The 22221-nt window shown below is 42.1% G+C and overlaps 1 protein-coding gene across 1 annotated transcript; it reads left to right on the top strand.

The window, feature by feature from the left end:
- The first annotated feature begins 3446 nt into the window (after positions 1-3446).
- synj2bp.S (synaptojanin 2 binding protein S homeolog) lies at positions 3447-18727 on the top strand. The gene is made up of 4 exons (XM_018232229.2): positions 3447-3610; positions 7251-7387; positions 11404-11499; positions 18283-18727. The coding sequence occupies exons 1-4, from the start codon at positions 3559-3561 to the stop codon at positions 18427-18429; spliced, it is 432 nt and encodes a 143-aa protein (XP_018087718.1). The 5' UTR covers positions 3447-3558; the 3' UTR covers positions 18430-18727.
- Positions 18728-22221: the final 3494 nt, after the last annotated feature.

Below are 22221 nucleotides of genomic sequence, written 5' to 3'. Positions count from 1 at the left end.
TCTGTAAGGCTACACATGTATTGTTATTGCTACTTAGTATTCCTCATCTTTCTATTCAGGCCTCTCCTATTCATATTCCAGTCAGGCCCGGATTTGTGGCGAGGACACCCGGCCGCATTCTAAGAGACTGTAATCGTCATCGCTTCGCGATAGTGCGTGCACACTTCTACAGGGGTTGTGCGCAAAATGAAGGGCGCTAGGACCCTGTAGCACGACGTTGTCGGTCACTAGGACCCTGCGGCCCCGGGGCGGCGAAGACAGGAATCCGGCCCTGATTCCAGTCCCTAATTCAAATCAATGCACGGTTGCTAGGATAATTTGAACCCTAGCAACAGGACTGCAGCAACTGCCAACTGGAGAGCTGCTGAATAAATAGCTAAATAACTAAAAAAACACAACTAATAAATAAATGTAAACCAACTACAAATTGTCTCAAAATGTAATCCTCTACATCATACTAAAAGTTAATATAAAGGTGAGCCACCCCAGTAATTACAGTGAATATGAATGTGCATTAAAGATCCAATGTACAGTAAAGTTAACTGTTTATTCATACAGGGTATTAGTGAATACAAATGTGCAATAATGCTATTCCCAGAACATAGTAAAGTTGCCTACAAATTAATAGTAGTGAATGCTAATGTGCAGTAATGCTTGTCCATTATACTTTTACAGACAGAGAAAAGAAACAGATAGAAAAGTTGGAATTTTTTTTTTACAGTTTTATGTATACGGCAGCAGAAGCCGAAAAATCTCTGCTGACTTTGTCCTTAGATTGTACGCTCTTGGCCGTCACCTGTCAAATGTACAATGTATTACTTTTAGTTGTTTATCTGTTGATCTTACTGCCTTTAAGCCAATGTCTTTTATTTCTTATGCACAATCTTTTCTACAGCTATTATAGATATCTGCTGTTCAACATTTCTTTTGTATACTGATGTTTGGGTTTTTCTTATTAAAGGGTTTATATTTATTAAATATAATATTTATCAAGGGTCGAATTGAAAATTCGAAGTAACATTTTTTGACTATTCGAAAATCGAAATTTATCATGTACTGTCTCTTTAAAACATCAACGTCGATCATTCGCCATCTAAAACCTGCCGAATTGCTGTTTTAGGCTATGGGGGACCTCCTAGAACCTATTTGGAGTCATTTGGTGGACTTTAAAAAAAATCTAAGTTTTTTGAGGCAAATCCATTGATTCGAATTCGATCTAATGCGGTAAAACTTCAATTCGAATGAATCGAATACAGCCTATTCACCCTCAAAAAAAACCTTTGATATTTTAAATAAATTTTGGTTGGTCTTTTTTTTTGGATTTCGAAGTCATGGGAAAAACTTGAACGGATGGGTCCCCCTTCGCCAAAGCTAGGGAGGGCCCAACATCCCTGCCCCCCCAAGGGGTTTGGGGTCATTTGGACTCCCCTTTGCCAAAGCTAGGGGGAGCTCCATCTACTCTGGGTTCTGCTGAAGCTTCCCCCAGTGAGAGTCATGACCTGGGGTCCAGCCAAAGGACTATGACCCCATCCAGGGTGCTCAAACCAAACACAAAAAGGTGCTGGAGTGTGCGCTGCAAGGCCATTGATTGCCTTTAGTAAGGCTCCAGCCAAGGGCGATCCTGTTCAGTATGATGGTTTAGGGGACGGCTACAAAAAGCTATCTCAGAGGTTTAAACTGTCAGTTTCAACTGTAAGGAATGGAATCAGGAAATGGAAGGTCACAGGCACAGTTGCTGTAAAACCCAGGTCTGACAGGCCAAGAAAAATACAGGAGCGACATATGCGGAGGATTGTGAGAATGTTACAGACAAGCCAAAGATCACCTCCAAAGACCTGTATCTGTACATCGTTCTACAATTCAGGGCAATTTGCACAAAAAACATGTGTATGGCAGGGGGATGAGAAAGAAGAAGTAGGATGGCACACACTATTGCAATTGTGCTAAAACATAAGTGCTTTATTTGGATCTCAAAAAAAAAAAAAAGTGCCATCTTACTTCTTCACGATATGGGATAAGGGAACCAAGTCAAGCAGCAAGGTTTCCAAATAGAGCACCACCACCACACAGCCATAGTCTTTTATGCTGATGAGAAAGAAGCCCTTTCTGCACTCACACAAACACAAACAGAGTCGCTTGTTGTATGGAAAAGCTCATTTAGACATTTTGGAACAAAGTGCTTTGGACTGATGAGACAAAAATTTACTTATTTGGTCATAACAAAAAGCGCTTTGCATGGCGGAAGAAGAACACGACATTCCAAGAAAAACACCTGCTACTGACTGTCACATTTGGTGGAGGTCCCATCATGCTGTGGGGTTATGTGACTAGTTCAGGGACTACTGGGGCCCTTGTTAAAGTCGAGGGTCGGATGAATTCAACCCAATATCGACAAATTCCTCAGGATAATGTTCAAGCATCAGTCACAAAGTTGAAGTTAAGCTGCAGGGGTCGGATATTCCAACAAGACAATGACCCTAAACTCACTTGGAAATCTACAAAGACATTTATGCAGCGGGACAAGTACAATATTCTGGAGTCCCCCGACTTGAATATCATGGAAAATCTATGGGATGATCTGAAGCAGACTGTCCATGCTCGGCAGCCATCAAATTTAACTGAACTGGAGAGATTTTGTATGGACCAATGGTCACAAATAGCCACATCCAGAATCCAGACACTCATCAAAGGCTATAGGAGGTGTCTAGAGGCTGTTACATTTGTAACTAAGTATTGATGTAATATCTCTGTTGGGTGCCCAAATTTAAGCACCTGCAGGGGCGTAACTACAGAGGAAGCAGACCCTGCGGCTGCAGGGGGGCCCAGGAGGTACAGGGGGCCCCATGAGGCTCTCATTGATGAGCAATTGGAACATATATTGGTAAAACAGGACAAACACTGGATATGTTGGGGGCCCTAAAATTAATTTGCTGTGGGGCCCAGCAACATCTAGTTACGCCACTGAGCACCTGTCTAATTTTTTATGATGCATATTGTATATTTTCTGTTAATCCAATAAACTTGATGTCACTGCTGAAATACTTCTGTTTCCATAAGGCAAGTTATATATTAAAAGGAAGTTGATACTTTGAAATCTCAGCCAATGATAAACAAAACTCCAAAGAATTTAGAATTAATAATTAGAATGTTTTGTTGCTCAGGTGTAAGTTGCAGCCTGGTGTCCCCTGAGGGGAGTTTCTGTTCCAGTCACACAGGAGACATTTTATCAGAAGCCAATGAAGCCCCCAGAATCAGATATTTGGAATATGTGAAAGAAACACAAACACGGGCAGAACATACACATTGGGGAATAGAGAGCAAACAGCTGGGGTGTGAGTAAAGGGGAAGTCGGACCCTGCAGCCGGTGTTTATAGTCACTAAGGAATATTGTGAGGTACTACACGGGCATCTCCCGCATCGCGCGGAACTACAATTCCCAGGATGCAGCGGGGCTGCGCTGTCCCACGTGGGTCTGATTGAGCGCAGAAACTGAAAGTTGCCCGGCTGTGTCTCACCTTCAGCCCGTGCCTTGAGCCTGAGGGAGGGACAGGACTAGAGATGAGCGCGGGAGCGGCCGTGGAGGAGATCGCTCTTACTCGTGGGCCCTCAGGTACCGGGGGAGGTTATTGGGGGAGGGGAAGAGTTCACCCCTCCCTTCAGTCACTTGTTCGGAATGGGAAGGAGTTTGACTGGACATGGGAGGCTCGGGCCTCTACTTCCCCCTAACTCCCTGCACTGATTTCCCCCTGCACTGATTTCTGATTCCCCCTAGCCCCCAGCACTGATTTTCCCCTGCACTGATTTCCCCCATCTCTCTGCACTGATTTCCCCTAGCTCCCGGCACTGATTTCCCCTGCACTGATTTCTGCACTGATTTCCTTCTAGCTCCCGGCACTGATTTCTCCCTGTACTGATTTCTGCACTGATTTCCCCCCGCTCTCTGCACTGATTTCCCCCTGCACTGATTTCTGATTTCCCCCTAGCCCCCCAACACTGATTTTCCCCTGCACTGATTTCTGCACTGATTTCCCCCAGCTCTCTGCACTGATTTCCCTGTGCACTGATTTCTGATTTCCCCCTAGCCCCCAGCACTGATTTTCCCCTGCACTGATTTCCCCCATCTCTCTGCACTGATTTTCCCCTAGCTCCCGGCACTGATTTCCCCTGCACTGATTTCTGCACTGATTTCCTTCTAGCTCCCGGCACTGATTTCTCCCTGTACTGATTTCTGCACTGATTTCCCCCAGCTCTCTGCACTGATTTCCCCCTGCACTGATTTCTGATTTCCCCCTAGCCCCCCAACACTGATTTTCCCCTGCACTGATTTCTGCACTGATTTCCCCCAGCTCTCTGCACTGATTTCCCTGTGCACTGATTTCTGATTTCCCCCTAGCCCCCAGCACTGATTTTCCCCTGCACTGATTTCCCCCAGCTCTCTGCACTGATTTTCCCCAAGCTCCCGGCACTGATTTCTTCGTGCACTGATTTCTGCACTGATTTCCCCAAGCTCTCTGCACTGATTTCCCCATGCATTGATTTCTGATTTCCCCCTGCACTGATTTCTGCACTGATTTCCCCCTAGCTCCCGGGAATGATTTCTCCCTGCACTGATTTCTGCACTGATTTCCCCCAGCTCTCTGCACTGATTTCCCCCTGCACTGATTTCCCCCTTGCCCCCAGCACTGATTTCCCTCTGCACTGATTTCCCCCTGCACTGTTTCCCCAGCTCTTTGCACTGATTTCCCCCTTGCTCCTGGCACTGATTTCTCCCTGCACTGATTTCTGCACTGATTTTCCCCAGCTCTCTGCACTGATTTCCCCCTGCACTGATTTCGGCACTGATTTCCCCCTGCACTGTTTCCCCAGCTCTCTGCACTGATTTCCCCCTGGCACTGCTTTCTCCCTGCACTGATTTCTGCACTGATTTCCCCCTAGCTTCCTGCACTGAAATCTGCACTGGTTTTCCCCCAGCTCTCTGCACTGATTTCCCCCAGCTCTCTGCACTGATTTCCCCCAGCTCTCTGCACTGATTTTCCCCAGCTCTCTGCACTGATTTCCCCAGCTCTCTGCACTGATTTTCCCCAGCTCTCTGCACTGATTTCCCCCAGCTCTCTGCACTGATTTCCCCCAGCTCTCTGCACTGATTTCCCTCAGCTCTCTGCACTGATTTCCCTCAGCTCTCTGCACTGATTTCCCTCAGCTCTCTGCACTGATTTCCCCCAGCTCTCTGCACTGATTTCCCTCAGTTCTCTGCACTGATTTCCCTCAGTTCTCTGCACTGATTTCCCTCAGCTCTCTGCACTGATTTCCCCCAGCTCTCTGCACTGATTTCCCCCAGCTCTCTGCACTGATTTCCCCCAGCTCTCTCCACTGATTTCCCCCAGCTCTCTCCACTGATTTCCCCCAGCTCTCTGCACTGATTTCTGATTCCCCCCTAGCCCCAGCACTGATTTCCCCCTGCACTGATTGGCTCCTACAATGTGTAGGTAACGCTCGCGTCTGCATCCGACAGTCGTGTCGCGTCGCATCAACAATGCGACACGATGCGACAATTGAATTACTTACCTTGTTTCCGTCGCATCCGTCGTGACGCCTGCGATTTTGCGCAGCGCATCGGATCCCTGCAAAATCGTGAAGTCCTAGCCTTAATGGTATTGCCACATAATGTGATATGAAAGAAATCTAATCTCGGATTTGCTATTAGAGCAGTTTAATAAAGATACAGTTCTGCTGACTTGGCATTTAGTAGAGTCTGCGCCCGACAGTTGTCTCTGTACAAAGGGAAACGTTTACTGTAAATGGCTCAACACTAATAGGAACATGTACTTCTTTTTACTTCTTGCAGCAGAAAGTGTCGTTTTTCACCTTCTACAGCAGCTCTGGTAGGGGGGGTCGCCGACCCTGTAAACTGTTCTAAATTGATACATTTAGGGGCGAATTTACTTATGGTCGAATAGATATCCTTCAACTTTGAATATCGAAGTGGAAGGATTTACCGCAATTCGTTCGATCGAACGAAAAATCGATCGAACGATACTAAGGATTTAATCGTTCGATCAATTTTTCGTTCGATCGAACGAATTGCGGTAAATCCTTCCACTTCGATATTCAAAGTTGAAGGATTACTGCTGTACTGCAAGTTGGAGTGCCAATCCAGATTTCGGTGCCTGTTTTATGTCTGCGGCGTTATATTCCCTGTTTAATATCCATCAAATGCAAGAAAAGTCTGCCCTACACGTTACATAGAGGGCAGAATATTTGGGGTTGAAGGAAGAGTTAGTAAATCCCATCTTATTCCCAGTTAGCTCAGTTGATGAGCAGATAAGGAGTCAAAAAATAGTCTCCTCTGTTTAACCACAATATCATGCTCCCACATATCTGTTGTAATAGTTAAGCCAAGGTACATCTGCTTTGACTTCATCGTTTCTCATAGAGCTTCATTTCCATTAAAGGACAAGGAAAGTTAAACTAAAGAAGTCGGTAGAAATGTTGTACATGATGTTTTGTGCTTCTGTACCAGCCCAAGGCAACCACAGCCCTTTAGCAGTAAAGATCTGTGTCTCCAAAGATGCCCCAGTAGCTCCCCATCTTCTTTTCTGCTGATTCACTGATTCACATGCTCTGTGCTGCTGTCACTTACTGAGCTTAGGGACCCACTCACAATATACAGTACACATAGAATAGAAATGTCACAATATAAGGCTGATTAGTAATTAATACACATAATTACTACATGGCAGCACAGAAACCAGTGCAATTAGCATCAGAATTGAATAATCAGCAAACCTGTAGCATCAGCTTATATTACAGCCAGGGAAGCTCATTTTCTGCTGGATAATTAGTGACGAGCCCTAAGCTTAGCTTCTCAACAGCCAATCAGAGCCCACTGAGCATGTGAGTGTCACAGACACTTTCCAAGATGGTGACCCCCTGTGACAAGTTTGAAGTCCTGGATCATTGCTGCTATTGACAAGCTCAAACTTTAGCCTCCTGCAATAAGTTCACTATATAAAATATGTCATTTTTAGGTCTATTCATTTTTAGGGTTTAGTTCTCCTTTAAGTCCACTCCCTGAGCCTTTATATTGCTAATGGGAGGCAAGGCATATACAGTAATTCACAAGTGTTAGGGATTTTGGGCTTTATTCCAAAGTCAGTAGGGAAAATGCTGCCAGGGATGAGTCCTATGAAGTCACAAGCCACAAGTTCTCTTTATTTTTTTGTGTTAATTCATTTTTTTTCTCCCAATAGGTCTTGGCTTCAACATAATTGGCGGGACGGACCAGCAATATATAGCTCATGACAGTGGTATATACGTCAGTAGCATAAAAGAAAAGGGGGCGGCGGCTGCGGATGGACGGTTGCAAGAAGGAGACCAGATATTGGAGGTGAGAGGCGAAATTCACAGCCTATAATTGAACAACTTTAATGTTTTTAAGTCACACATTCTAACTTTGTTTTTTTTTTTAATTTTTACAATTTTTTTTTAACCGCAATCATATCAATGTAACTGTCGCACATCATTTAAGTAATATCCAGTATAATAAACACGGCTGTGCTTCATTCTGAACCGGATATAAGTAGACAACAGGGGCACACACTCTAATTTTTAACTTGATGTCCAAAAGCTGTAAAGGGTAGGGAGACCCAAATGAAAGAAATCCAATGAAAAGAAAAAGTAATTTGAAACCAAAAATATAAAATTTTAAAGGTACAGTGCAACCTTAAAGGGATACTGTCATGGGAAAAAAAAATTTTTTCAAAATGAATGAACGCCTGGTGTTGCGATGTGAGCGAAGCCATCGCTGGCGAATTTTCGAAGGTTAGTGAATTTGCCCCCTAGTGTGGGTACTTTTAAAGATTTTAACCAAAACTAGCTTTTACCTGCATGACGTGTTCCCCTGACAGTCCAATGGAAAAGTCTGGATTTGGCAGTTACTACCTGCCTGAATAAATAATGCACAACAAGACTGCTGACTTAAAGGGATACTTTCATGGGAAAATTTTTTTTTCCCAAAATGAATCAGTTAATAGTGCTGCTCCAGCAGAATTCTGCACTGAAATCCATTTCTCAAAAGAGCAAACAGAATTTTTTATATTTAATTTTGAAATCTGACATGGGGCTAGACATATTGTCAATTTCCCAGCTGCCCCAAGTCATGTGACTTGTGCTCTGATAAACTTCAATCACTCTTTACTGCTGTACTGCAAGTTGGAATGATATCACCCCCTCCCTTTTCCCTCCCAGCAGCCAAACAACACAACAGTGGGAAGGTAACCAGATAGCAGCTCCCTAACACAAGATAACAGCTGCCTGGTAGATCTAAGAACAACACTCAATAGTAAAATCCAGGTCCCACTGAGACACATTCAGTTACATTGAGAAGAACAGCAGCCTGGCAGAAAGCATTTCTCTCCTAAATTGCAGGCACAAGTCACATGACCTGGGGCAGCTGGGAAATTGACAAAATGTCTAGCCCCATGTCAGATTTCAAAATTGAATATAAAAAAATCTGTTTGCTCTTTTGAGAAATGGATTTCAGTGCAGAATTCTGCTGGAGCAGCACTATTAACTGATGTGTTTTGGAAAAAAATGTTTTTCCCATGACAGTATCCCTTTAATTTTACATTGTTATTTTTGTGTATATTATGTAAAATACATTTCCCTGATTTTACATCTTCCTGGATTTTACACCATTTCTTTCTGGTCCCCTGACAAACGTAAAATGATTCTTCTACTATATTTATAAATGTAATTCCAATTGAAATCACTATCCATACTCCTTACTATTCTACGTACTGGTAGTTCTGATTTTTAAAGTGGCGGAGCAGAAGCCTGCAGAGCTGCCTTGGCTGGAGGAGAGCTGACGCCTGCTGCATTGTTTAGGGAGTCAGAACTAGGGATGGGACGAATTTTACCCGTTTCGTCAAAAATTCGCCGCCGGTGAAATGTCGCCGACTCCCATTAAAGTCAATGGGCGTCAAACAAAATTTGTCTTTTTATTTTGTCGCACGACGCCATACAAGTCTATGGGCGTCATTTTTTCGAAAAAATTCACCCATCCCTAGTCAGAACTAGAGGAAAGAGAGAGATAAACAATACTGCTTTGTTTTTTGGGTTCACATTTCCTTTAAAATACAGCTCCTAATTAACCTGCGCACCAAGGGGACAGTATAGCTGAGGGTATTTGATAGCTGCTTGCCAAGGTTACAAAGCAATTGACTTTTACTGAGTTTTTCAGGTCTCTTTAAAGGATAAGTAACTCTTTGAAATTAGTTATTAGTTATGTAAAATTGATCTGAGTGCATTTCTAAGCATTGCATTTTTTTTTAATGATTCTAAGATATTAAGAAACAATGGGGCAAATTCACTAACCTGCGGAAATTCGCCAGCGACGGCTTTGCTCACATCGCCACACTTCGCCGGGCGAAAATGCGCCAGGACAACGCTAATTCACTAGAATACGAAGTTGCGTACAGGGCGCTGAACGATGGTGAAGTTTCGCTAGGGTTAATTCGGCAAGCAAAGCGAAGTTACGCTAGCGTTGGCTAATTTGCATACAGCGGGAAGTTAAATTTCAATGGACGTATATGTTGCAGCAAATACATTACATTACACAAGTCCAGGGAACTTTAATAAAATAAAATAAAGTTGTTATATTGCCCTACACATGAGCCCACTGTATAGTTTATGTGCCAAATGTAAGGAAATTTAGGGGGGAAGCCGGGTACCCTAAAAAAAAATGACAATCTTTTGCAGCCTATCACCCTGAAAAACTAAAATGTCGCCAGCGTTTTTTTGGGGAACTCCTATCTACTCTATTGCACTTGCCTGGTCTGAGCTGGTGAAGGCAAGTCTGGCACAAGAGGTAACGTTCAGTAAAATCCGCATCTTAGTGAATTTGTGTAGTTACGTCCATTTGCCAGAGCGAAAATTCGCCTGGCATTAGAGTGCGAAGTAGCGATACAGTTTATTTACCAGCGTTAGTCACTTCGCGCTTTAGTAAATTTGCCCCAATGGACTACAGGTATGGGACTTGTTATCCAGAATGCTCGGGACCTGGGGTTTTCCGGATAACTGATCTTTCTGTAATTTGGATCATCGTACCTAAAGACTACTAGAAAATCGTTTAAACATTAAATAAACCCAATAGGCTGGTTTTGCTTCCAATAAGGATTAATTATATCTTAGTTGGGATCAAGTACAAGCGACTGTTTTATTATTACACAGAAAAGGGAAAAAGTTTTTAAACATTTGGATTATTTTGGAGTCTATGGGAGACAGGCATTCTGTAATTATGAGCTTTCTTTATAAGGGGTTTCTAGATAACGGATCCCATACCTGTATTAATATGACATTTGTTACAACGTCTGAAGCTGCTCGGATGAGTAGTGAAACGTCTTCAATGATTACTCTGCTAGTTCAGTTGCTTTAGAATGACAGGTTTGGGATCTGTTATCCAGAAAGCTCAGAATTACGGAAAGGCTGTCTCCCATAGACTCCATTATACCGTATATACTTGAGTATAAGCCGAGTTTTTCAGCCCCCAAAATATGCTGAAAAACGCTACCTCGGCTTATACTCGGGTCAAGCGTATAAGCGGTCGCCGGCGTCTAAGAATAGTCGCCCACGCTTAAGAATAGTCGCCGGCGTCCAAGAATAGTCGCCGGCGTCCAAGAATAGTCTCCAAGAATATTCGCCGCGTCCAAGAATGGTAGCCGCATCCAAAAACAAGACGCCGGCACCTCCAATGGGAGCAGAAACCCTCAATTTTTTGATTGGAACTTACCAGAAGCTGCTGCATTTCTCACCCTAGGCTTATACTCGAGTCAATAAGCTTTCCCAGTTTTTGGAGGTAAAATTAGGTACCTTGGCTTATACTCGGGACAGCTTATACTAGTATATACGGTAATCAAATAAACTAAACTAATTAAAAAAATATTTCCTTTTTTCTCTGTAATAATAAAACAGTAGCTTATAATTCATCCTTATTGGAAGCAAAACCAGCCTATTGGGTTTATTTCATGTTTACATGATTTTCTAGTAGACGAGTATGAAGATCCAAATTATGGAAAGACCCATTATCCAGAAAGCCCCAGATTCCAAGCATTCTGGTTAACAGGTCCCATACCTGTACTAGATATATCTGCTGATCCGTTTCCAACCATAATCCAGTCAAGTAAGTTGTCAGAAGAAAGCAAGTTGGCTGTTCAGATGTTGCTCTGTTTCGACAAGACATCAGAAACCACATCTTCCCTAAACAGAGAAAAATCAGAACAATTCTCTTCTGAAAAGATTGCTGTAGTTTAGGTAATTTTTTCCAGAAAAACCCATTTACCCCCTCTTCATTTTGAGCAGATTGGCCAATGAACAGCATATGTTTTTCTGTTGCGCTGTGCGCAGGTGAATGGTGTTAAACTGAAGGAGCTGTTGCACAAAGCTGCTGTGAATCTCTTCAGGAACGCTGGTGAACAGGTCGTATTGAAGGTGCGACACAAGGTTAGTGATCTGCTGCATCTTGTAGTTGTGCTAACATAATACTTTATAAATGTAGCAGCCCCGCCGCTGTTAGTGAGTATAAAATGTGATGTTCAGTTTTTGCCAGACATAACTTTATAACTTTATTCTGTAAATATTCAGGATTTATGTTGATGAAGCATTTACTATCTGCACTAACTAGTGATGGGCAAATTTATTCAGCAGGCGTGAATTTGTGTGTTTCGCCACCGGCGAATAAATTCGCCTCGAAAGTTCGACGTCGCTTTTCAACATTTTTTTTAAGGCCGGCGACAATTCCGACACCGGCGTCAATTAAAGGAAAACTATACCCCCAAAATGAATACTTAAGCAACAGTTTATATCAAATTGAATGACATATTAAAGAATCTTACCAAACTGGAATTTCGTGACTCTATCTGTGCTGCCTCAGAGATCACCTGACCAGAAATACTACAACACTAACTGTAACAGGAAGAGATCACCTGACCAGAAATACTACAACTCTAACTGTAACAGGAAGAGATCACCTGACCAGAAATACTACAACTCTAACTGTAACAGGAAGAGATCACCTGACCAGAAATACTACAACACTAACTGTAACAGGAAGAAGTGAGGAAGCAAAAGGTAGAACTCTGTCTGTTAATTGGCTCATGTGACCTTACATGTGGTTTGTATGTGTACACAGTGAATCTTACGATCTCAGGGGGCGGCCCTTATTTTTTAAAATGACAATTTTCTATTTATGATTACCCAATGGCACATACTACTAAAAAAGTATATTATTATGATAATGGTTCATTTACATGAAGCAGGGTTTTACACATGAGCTGTTTTACTCAGTATCTTTTTATAGAGACCTACATTGTTTGGGGGGTATAGTTTTCCTTTAACGGACACCAATTGACATTAATGCACGTGTGGTGTGGGAATTGTTGCCGGCGTCAACATTTTTGTTGAGAAGCGAAACGGGACAAATATACCCATCACCAGCACTAACTCACTTTCTAAAAGCAGTGTCCCAGTTCAAAAAGGGTTTAAAGGAACAGTTCAGTATAAAAATAATAGCTAGGTAAATAGATAGTCTGTGCAAAATAAAAAATGTATCTTAATATAGTCATTTAGCCAAAAATGTAATGTATAAAGGCTGGAGTGAGTGGATGTGTAACATAATAGCCAGAACACTACTTCCTGCTTTTCAGCTCTCTTGGTTTCTACTGATTGGTTACCAGGCAGTAACCAATCAGAGACTTGAGGGGGGGGCACATGGATCATAACTGTTGCTTTTGAATCTGAGCTGAATGCTGAGGATCAATTACAAACTCACTGAACAGTTATGTCCCATGTGGCCCCCCTTATAGTCACTGACTAACTCGGAGTTAGAGAGTTGAAAAGCAGGAAGTAGTGTTCTGGCTATTATGTTACACATCCACTCACTCCAGCCTTTATACATTACATTTTTGGCTAACTAACTATATTAGAAACATTTTTTTTATTTTGCACATCCTATTTATTTACCCAGTTTTTATTTTTACACTGAACTGTTCCTTTAATGAACTCCTTCCCTGTCTGTGCCTCCTGTGCTTTCAAAGAGTAAGTGTTGACAATTCAAGGAGCATGCATAACCCTTAGTGATGTGCTGGCCGGGCCCGATACCCGTGGGTTGATTGGGTTTCGGAACGACCTCGCACCCCCCCTTTTCTGGGTCGCTGTGGGTTGTGCTCTTCTGACTGCTCTTTCTGCCCGTGACCGGCTTCCGACTTCCAGGTTGAACTTTTATAGATGCGCGCCTCTCGCCCTGCCCCTTTTGTAACGTCATCAGTGGGGCTGTCGGCATAGGTCGATATAAGGAACCCGGAAGCTCAACCCGCACATCACTAATGAACCTAACTGCCAGTAATTGTGGCTTCCATGTAACACAAGCCTTATCCTTGTAACCTTGATATAAACAGTGGAGACCTTGACCTTATTGGTGTAATGCCCAGAGGCTTCAGGAGTAGTGAGGACCAAGGGAGGAGGTAGCAATGTCCAAGTTCGCAGTACAGATCGGGATGAGACAAGAGAATGGTCAATCAGGCAACAATGTCAGTCCAGGCAGAAGAGGTTCAAGGTCGAGGAATTCAGGCAAAAGGTCGGTACACAATAGTAAAGGTTCACAAGATCACACCCAGGAATAGCAAGCTAAAACCTATAATTGGGCACTGATGGATTTCCAGAGCTCCTTAATATAGGCCTAGATTTGGCGCCAATTCTGGACGCATCGGCGTCATGACATGTGCGCGGACGCACTGGCGTCAGTGCCCGACGCGCTGGCGTATGCGACCGACGCCGGCGCCAATTATTGACGCCGACGTCCGTTCTGTCGCCGGCGACCAATCCGGGTGCGGGAAGAGGCCAGCATCATCCCGCTGCGTCCGTGAGGAACCAGGAAGCCACCATCCAGGACGCCATCTTGGCCACCATTTTGGAAATCGATCTCGGACTCCATTACAATTGGGCATCTTCAATCTGTGCATGGCTGTACTTCAAGCTCATGATGTTGAGTAAAGAATCCAAGTCGTAACTCTTGGTGGGGGGGGGGGAATTTGTAGTTGAGAAGGAAATTGCACATTATTGTCAGGTGCAAATAAAATCTTTATTTTTATGTTGGTGACCCTGTTTGTTGCTGGGAGAAACTTTCTTTTCAATTGTTTTCATTGACATTTTTGAATAAACAAAAAGACCAAGGAGCAACAAAGTAATAATAATTGTCAATTACACAATAAGAAAAGAAAACATCAAAAAAAAGACAATACCAAAATTCATCCATGAAAAAAAACAAAATTATATGAAATAAGATAAGATTAAACCTTCCTCTCTATCAACAAAATATAACAAAATATTTACCCAAATAACAAAAAACAAAAATGATCACATCCTCAGTCAAGCTGGGAGAAACTAACCTGTTAAAAATAAAAACTTCGTTATCACCGGGGCGCCAGAATAGCTCTCAACGAATGCGTGATTCATTACTGTAGTCATGGAAACTGGTTTTATTCCACACCAACGATAGTAGCCAACATCACATGTGGGTTGGTGTAATATAAACCATTGGTTGTTTTTTTTTTGTTGTCGCATTTTTTTTAATATTGTTCCCTGTATAGCCTTGTGTAGGCTGCACCCTCTGTGCATCGTTATAGGAAACGAGCGGCTGCTCAACGTGTGATCAACTAGTAATTCCCCACTAGTAAGATCGGCTGTTATTGTTGCTTCATGGGCTGTTTGTGCCAGGCTTACTGGATTGAATGGATTCCAGATGGACTCATTCTGAGAGCTGAGCTGCAGGCAATCCATTCGGCTGCCAAGAAAAGAACAAAAGTAAAATATGTTCTATCTTTATACGTAGGGATTTGTTTTGTTTTCTGATATCGCTCTCATCATGCGGCTCATTCACATGGAAAAATATGAACCGGAAAAGGCATGTCCACGAAGAACATATTGACAAACGGTTAGACTGCGTCCTGCAACCCATAGATCTGCAACTGCCATATTGGTGCTAGTTGTCCTTTACTTTGTGGCACAATCCCAGCAGCGACATTGCACATCTGTCTGTGCCTTGCCGGGGCTTCTGACTTTTGATGCAATGTAGCAGAAGCCAGATGCACAAATGCAACAAATGCAAAAAATGCCCTTCTTTTTGACATTGGCTCATTCTGTTGGGAATTTGGAAAGATGCAAATTAAAAAAAATTTTTGTTAGCATTTTTTGTTAGATTTAATTGTTTTTTAAACACATGTAGGGGGTTATTTACTAAACTCCGAATGCAAAAATCACGAAAAATTCATGATTTTTTTAAAAATAAAATCGGACTTTTAAAAAAATCACAATTTTTTCAGAATTTATTAAACCCCCGAGGATGGAAAAGTCACAATCTCAAAATCCAGCATCTCAGACCTGTGGAGGTTGCATATAAGTCAATGGGAGAAGTCCCAATGATTTTTGGATGTGCGCTGAGTTTCGTGCAATACCCTGGAGTTTTCGGGTGAAAATTACGAAAAAGTCATGAAAATCGTGAAAATCAGATGAAAAAAAATCAGAAAATGGAATTTTTTTCCTGCAAAGCAAATTTTTGGGGACAATGTAATAATAAATAAGTGTAAAAAACCTGAGTGGATTGGAGTTGGTAGCAGAAAATATTTGGACTTTGATAAATAACCCCCTAAGCTACTGGTATCCTGTACTCTTATTATTTGATGGGTTGCAGAACGCTATTTATTCAGCATTATTTTTAAAATCTCACAGTCTTATGGATTCATTGAGATTTTTAAAGAAAAAGTGTTGGACTCCTGACATGTCTGGCTATAGTTTATGCTTGGGATTGTAAATATGGCAACTGAAAGGGATTCTCTCATGATTTTTATGCAGTTTTTATTTCTAAATGACACTGTGTACACTGCAAATAATTCAATCTACAATATAGCATTTCATTTCTAATCCAACAAGTGCATTTTAGTTGTAATATTGGTGTGTAGGTGCATCTCAGCTCATTTTGCCTGGTCATGTGATTTCAGAAAGAGCCAGCACTTTAGGATGGAACTGCTTTCTGGCAGGCTGTTATTTCTCCTACTCAATGTAACTGAATGTGTCTCACTGGGACCTGGATTTTACTATTGAGTGCTGTTCTTAGATCTACCAGGCAGCTGTTATCTTGTGTTAGGGAGCTGCTATCTAGTTACCTTCCCATTGTTCTGCTGGGTGAAAGGGAGGGGGTGATATCACTCCAACTTGCAGTACAGCAGTAAAGAGTGACTGAAGTTTATCCGAGCACAAGTCACATGACTGGGGGCAGCTGGGAAACTGACAATATGTCTAGCCCCATGTCAGATTTCAAAATTGAACATAAAAAAATCTGTTTGCTCTTTTGAGAAATGGAGTCGAGGAGTTTTGCACTGGTGTTGGGAATGGCTAAGGACATTTCCCCTTATGTTACAGCATGTTCTGTATTTGCCATTCAGCATCTATGTTATTTCTCTGCTGAGATGGAACTTTGCTTCTAACTAATCATGGTTTCATGGGGGGTTCGTGGAAGTCCTAAGTTTTATACTTGCTAAACAAAAGGCTAATGCGCAGCAAATAGAGTGTTTCTTGTGTTGTTCTGCTCCATGAAGGAGATGGAATTCCATGTTGGCCTAAGCCCGGAGACACTGTCGATAATCTATAAACATGTTTCATGTTGTTCCTTCCCTAATACTTGTACCGTAGTTTATTTTATTTTTCTCTCGTATTTAAAATATCTAATTGGTTATAGTTGTCTGGGCTACTGAACATTCTAATATTCGCAATTTAGTTTTGTCTTTATGTTTTATAGCAAATCATCGTGACGCATTGAAAACTGAAAAAAATGGAAAAATCTAAAAATAAGAAAGACGTATGCCCAGAAACTGGCGAATGGGAAATTAACTGATAGGGCTGTTGCTTTCATCTGTTTCTTTTTTTTTTTTTAACTCTGCGCTTTTCCAAACCACTTTCAAACGTATGGATTACGCTTGTCTGCAGGGGGTCTGTGTGCCCTGAATTCTGAATATTCTGTGTTGCAAGTGAGCGGAGAAAGCTTGTCCTGGCGGCATCTGACGTGCACGGTGTGATGAGACGGATATTCGGATATTCGTTTACATAAAACCTTAACCCTTTGTTGGCCCGACTCTCTCTTAGGAGATAGTACTATTTAATGCTACATAATGGGAGGAAGTTAAGAATAGAAATAATTTTTTTCCAAAACACATCAGTTAATAGTGCTGCTCCAGCAGAATTCTGCACTGAAATCCATTTCTCAAAAGAGCAAACAGATTTTTTTATATTTAATTTTGAAATCTGACATGGGGCTAGACATATTGTCAATTTCATAGCTGCCCCCAGTCATGTGACTTGTGCTCTGATAAACTTCAATCACTCTTTACTGCTGAACTGCAAGTTGGAATGATATCACCCCCTCCCTTTTCCCCCCCAGCAGCCAAACAAAAGAACAATGGGAAGGTAACCAGATAGCAGCCCCCTAACACAAGATAACAGCTGCCTGGTAGATATAAGAACAACACTCAATAGTAAAATCCAGGTCTCGCTGAGACACATTCAGTTACATTGAGTAGGAGAAACAACAGGCTGCCAGAAAGCAGTTCCATCCTAAAGTGCTGGTTCTTTCTGAAATCACATGACCAGGCAAAATGACCTGAGATGCACCTACACACCAATATTACAACTAAATACTCTTGCTGGTTCAGGAATTACATTTTATATTATTATTATAGAGTGAATTATTTGCAGTGTAATTTAGATATAAAAACGACATCATAAAAATTAGGGATGCACCAATTCCAGGATTCGGTTCAGGATTCGGACTTTTTCAGCAGGATTTGGCCGAAATCCTTCTGCCCAGCTGAACTGAATCCTAATTTGCATATGCAAATTAGTACTGGAGTGAAATCTCATGACTTTTTGTCACAAAACAAGGAAGTAAAAAATGTTTTCCCATCCCTAATTTGCATATGCAAATTAGGATTTGGAATCGGTTCTGCATTCGGCTGAATCTTTTGCGGGGGTTCGGCGCATCCAAAATAGGGGATTCGGTGCATCCCTAATACAAATCATGACAGAATCCCTTTAAGAAATACAAATGATACATTTTCACTGTCCAAGTAAGAAATATGCCATATATAAGCCTTTATTAAGTCTCTTTTCCTTGTCATTTTCAAGCAGGACTGCAAAAATTTGATGATCCAAATTCCTCCTTTTTTTCTTCCTTTTTAGCTGCAGAACCAGCAGAATGGACCCTCGGGCACCAGAAATGAGAGACCCTCCGAAGACTCTTCTCTAGCAATGTTTGCCATCCCAGTGTTATTGTCAGTGGCAGTTATCGCCATTTTTGCATTTGTTAAATACCGCCATCGCATGTAAAAAAGAAAAAAAAAATCTGAAGGACCAGAAACAGATATGTTAAATAGAATAACTTGCTCGTATATACATATGAATTGATATATATTATATATATATATATGATTATCAGTAGCCGGTCACAGGTATAGTGTGTATATCTGCTGCCTGGAAATTGATATCCCTTATGATAGGGGAGATTAAGCCATAGGAGATTTCATGTACAATCTGTGTGATTCTGTTGGAAGTGAATGTTCCTGCAGTTTAGGGAGATAAGTATGGCAGGTACAATCATAGGAGCAAATTTACTAACCGGTGAAAATTCGCCAGCGACGGCTTTGCAGCCATCACACTTCGACAGGCGTAAATTCACTAGGACAACGGTAATTTAATAAAATGCGAAGTTGCGTCCAGGGAGCCGAATGCTGGCGAAGTTTCACTAGCGTTACTTCCGCAATCAAACCGAAGATGCGTTGGCTAATTTGCATACGGCGGGAAATGATAAAGTTGAATGGACGTATATGTTGCAGCAAATACATTACATTACACAAGTCCAGGGAACCTTAATAAAGACAATAGAGTTGTTATATTGCCCTACACATGAGCCCACTGTATAGTTTATGTGACATATGTTAGAAAATGTATGGGGAACTCGGATACCCCAAAAAAAATTTACGGACTTTGGCAGGCGATCACTCTGAAAAAAGGAAAAGACGCCAGCATTTTTTTGGGACTTAGAAACATTTTCCACTAAAAATTGAGGAAGATCTATGCACTCCGATGCACCTTGCCTGGTCTGAGCTGGTGAAGACAAGTCTGGCGAAAATGGTAAAAGAAATTTGCGGAGTAAACTCCATTCACCAGAGCGAAAATTCACCTGGTGATAGAGGCGAATGATCGCTAGCGTCTGTCTCTTCCGCTAGCGAAATAACACCTGTGCCCTTTGGTAAATCGGAGAATTTTCTCCAGCCTTAATCACTTCGCCCTTTAGTAAATCTGCCCTATAGTCAGATACTATTCCGCCAGGTCTAATGCTACAGCAACTAATCACACCCACTGCTTCTGTCCCCCTCCGCTGTAATGTATTTTAATGGTATTGTATCCCCCCAGCGTTCTTCTTAATATTGATCATTTTATGATTTCAAACACAAGCAGGGCCGGATTTACATAGTGGGCACCCCTAGGCCCACTGCTGTTCGTCGCCCCTGTCCCCTCCCCTTTATCCACGCTAATTGTCATCATCAATGGGGATTGGCGCATGGGAAATTTAAAAAATGATTGTATCTCCAGCGCATCCCCAGTTTTTTTAACCCAATGTGGGTGTGGTTGGGCAGCATGCCGCCCCCCTAAAATCCTGCCACCCTAGACCCGGGCCTAGGTGGCCTTTCCACAAATCCGGGCCTGAACACAAGCAGAACCCACAGAATTACAGATGGTGATTTTGCCGTCTGATGGCGGCACAGTAGGCTCGGGAATTGCCAGATGGTTTAAAGGCACGTCTGCTTGGGAAGGGTTCATCAAGTGCTTGATTTTCAGCCGGAGATTGTGTTTTTGTTAGTACATCGGTATAACCTGACATGTCCCCAAATGCCTTTAATGAATGTGCTTAGCAAATTGTGCCTTTCCAGTCTGGAGATGTTTCTAGTGCCTTACAGAATGGGCTTGGCAATTAGGTGGGTTTCAAGTTTTGTTTTAAGTATTTGTAGGGTTTCAGCTCTTTATTTTCTGTGATCTCAAGATTTTGGAGGAGATGCTGTGAATATAATAAGTTATTATGGTTAGAATTAAGCTGTTTGCCATTCACTGTATGTTGATAAGGATACGTCGAGGATGTTGGGATTCTGTCATGATTTATATGATGTAATTTTTATTTCTAATTACTAGGGATGCACCGAATCCACTATTTTGGATTCAGCCGAACCCCTGAATCCCTTGTGAAAGATTCGGCCGAATACGAACCGAACCAGAATCCTAATTTGCACATTAGGGGTCAGAAGGGGAAAACCTTTTTTTTACTTCCTTGTTTTGTGACAAAAAGTCACGCTATTTCCCTTCCCACCCCTAATTTGCATATGCAAATTAGGATTCACATTCGGCTGAATCCTGCTGAAAAAGGCTGAATCCTGGCCAAAACCCGAACCGAATCCTGGATTCGGTGCATCCCTACTAATTACACTGTTTACACTGCAAATAATTCACTCTACAATATAAAATTTCATTCCTGAACCAGCAAGTGTATTTAGTTGTAATATTGGTGTGTAGGTGCATCTCAGCTCATTTTGCCTGGTCATGTGATTTCAGAAAGAGCCAGCACTTTAGGATGGAACTGCTTTCTGGCAGGCTGTTGTTTCTCCTACTCAATGTAACTGAATGTGTCTCAGTGGGACCTGGATTTTACTATTGAGTGCTGTTCTTAGATCTACCAGGCAGCTGTATTCTTGTGTTAGGAAGCTGCTATCTGGTTACCTTCCAATTGTTCTGTTGTTTGACTGCTGGGGAAAGGTAGGGGCTATGATATCACTCCAGTAAAGCAGTAAAGAGTGGCTGAAGTTTATCAGAGCACAAGTCACATGACTTGGGGGAGCTGGGAAACTGACAATATGTCTAGCCCCATGTCAGATTTCAAAATTGAATATAAAAAAAATCTGTTTGCTCTTTTGAGAAACGGATTTCAGTGCAGAATTCTGCTGGAACAGCACTATTAACTGATGCGTTTTGGAAAAAAAAACATTTTTTCCCATGACAGTATCCCTTTAATGGCAATCTGAAAAAAAAAACTCCTCTTTCTTCATCATGTGCTTCAGACTTGCGTCCCCTTGTGTTATAATGATATTGGATTCGTTGGAAATTCTGTTCCCCTGTGCTCTGCGAGAGAGGTTGTTCCCCTTTGAATTAACTTTTTGCGTGAAGCTGAGAGTGATATTCTGAGACAATTTCCAGTTGGTCTTCAGTAGGATTTGGAGTGGAGTAATGGTTCCTTCACTGCTGAGTGCTGCCTGCCATAATAATGAGTACACAAAGGAATTAACACAGAGGATGCTTCTCCTATAGCAATAGGGAAATAGGGATCAAATGAAACACAATAAGCTACTGTAGCTTTATATAGTGAGTATAAGATGGAGTTTTATGTTGGCCACATCTTTATGCTGCTGCCAAGTATATTTTAGAGTATAGAGTAGAAAATGTTTTTTTTAAATATCGGTTACAATCCATTTAGCTATTACTACGTCCAAAATGGGTAAAAAGAGTCATTTTTAAGTGGCAGTATGCTAAAGGAACGTAGAAACAGAACACACCGGCACAACATGGGTACTGCTAGCAGGAAGTGATGGGCGAATTTGCGCCGGCGTCTAGTTTTTGACGCCGGCGCCCGTTTTTGATGCAAATTTTTTCGGCCGAATTTTGCGGGCGTTTCGGGAATTTATGCGCTGGCGGCGAATCACGTGAATTCGCGCCTGGCGAATAAATTCGCCCATCACTACTAGCAGGTATAACCTTGCTCGTTTATTGCGAATGCAGCGTTTCGGGGCGTGACTGCTTGAGAAAGGGGTCACGCCCCGAAACATTGCATCCTCCTGGCTGCTATGTAACCATCTCTCTGCAAATAAATGGATCCTAATCAGGATATCTAGATTAATGTTGAGACTGCATTTGGTCCAGGGGGACAAGAAAAACACAAGAAAAACCTACAAAATAATCCTGTAAATTTGCCAAAGGGAAACCTTTGCAGAAGGGAACCTGCACTGTGGTTACTCACTGTCCGAGGAGGCAGCTAGTAAATTTATTGGTTATGGTACTGTATTTCTCTTTGGCAAG

This window comes from Xenopus laevis, chromosome 8S (assembly GCF_017654675.1).
Source record: "Xenopus laevis strain J_2021 chromosome 8S, Xenopus_laevis_v10.1, whole genome shotgun sequence".
Lineage (NCBI taxonomy): Eukaryota > Metazoa > Chordata > Amphibia > Anura > Pipidae > Xenopus > Xenopus laevis.
Note: the sequence above shows the minus strand (reverse complement) of the source record. Positions and strands in the feature narration are given on the sequence as shown.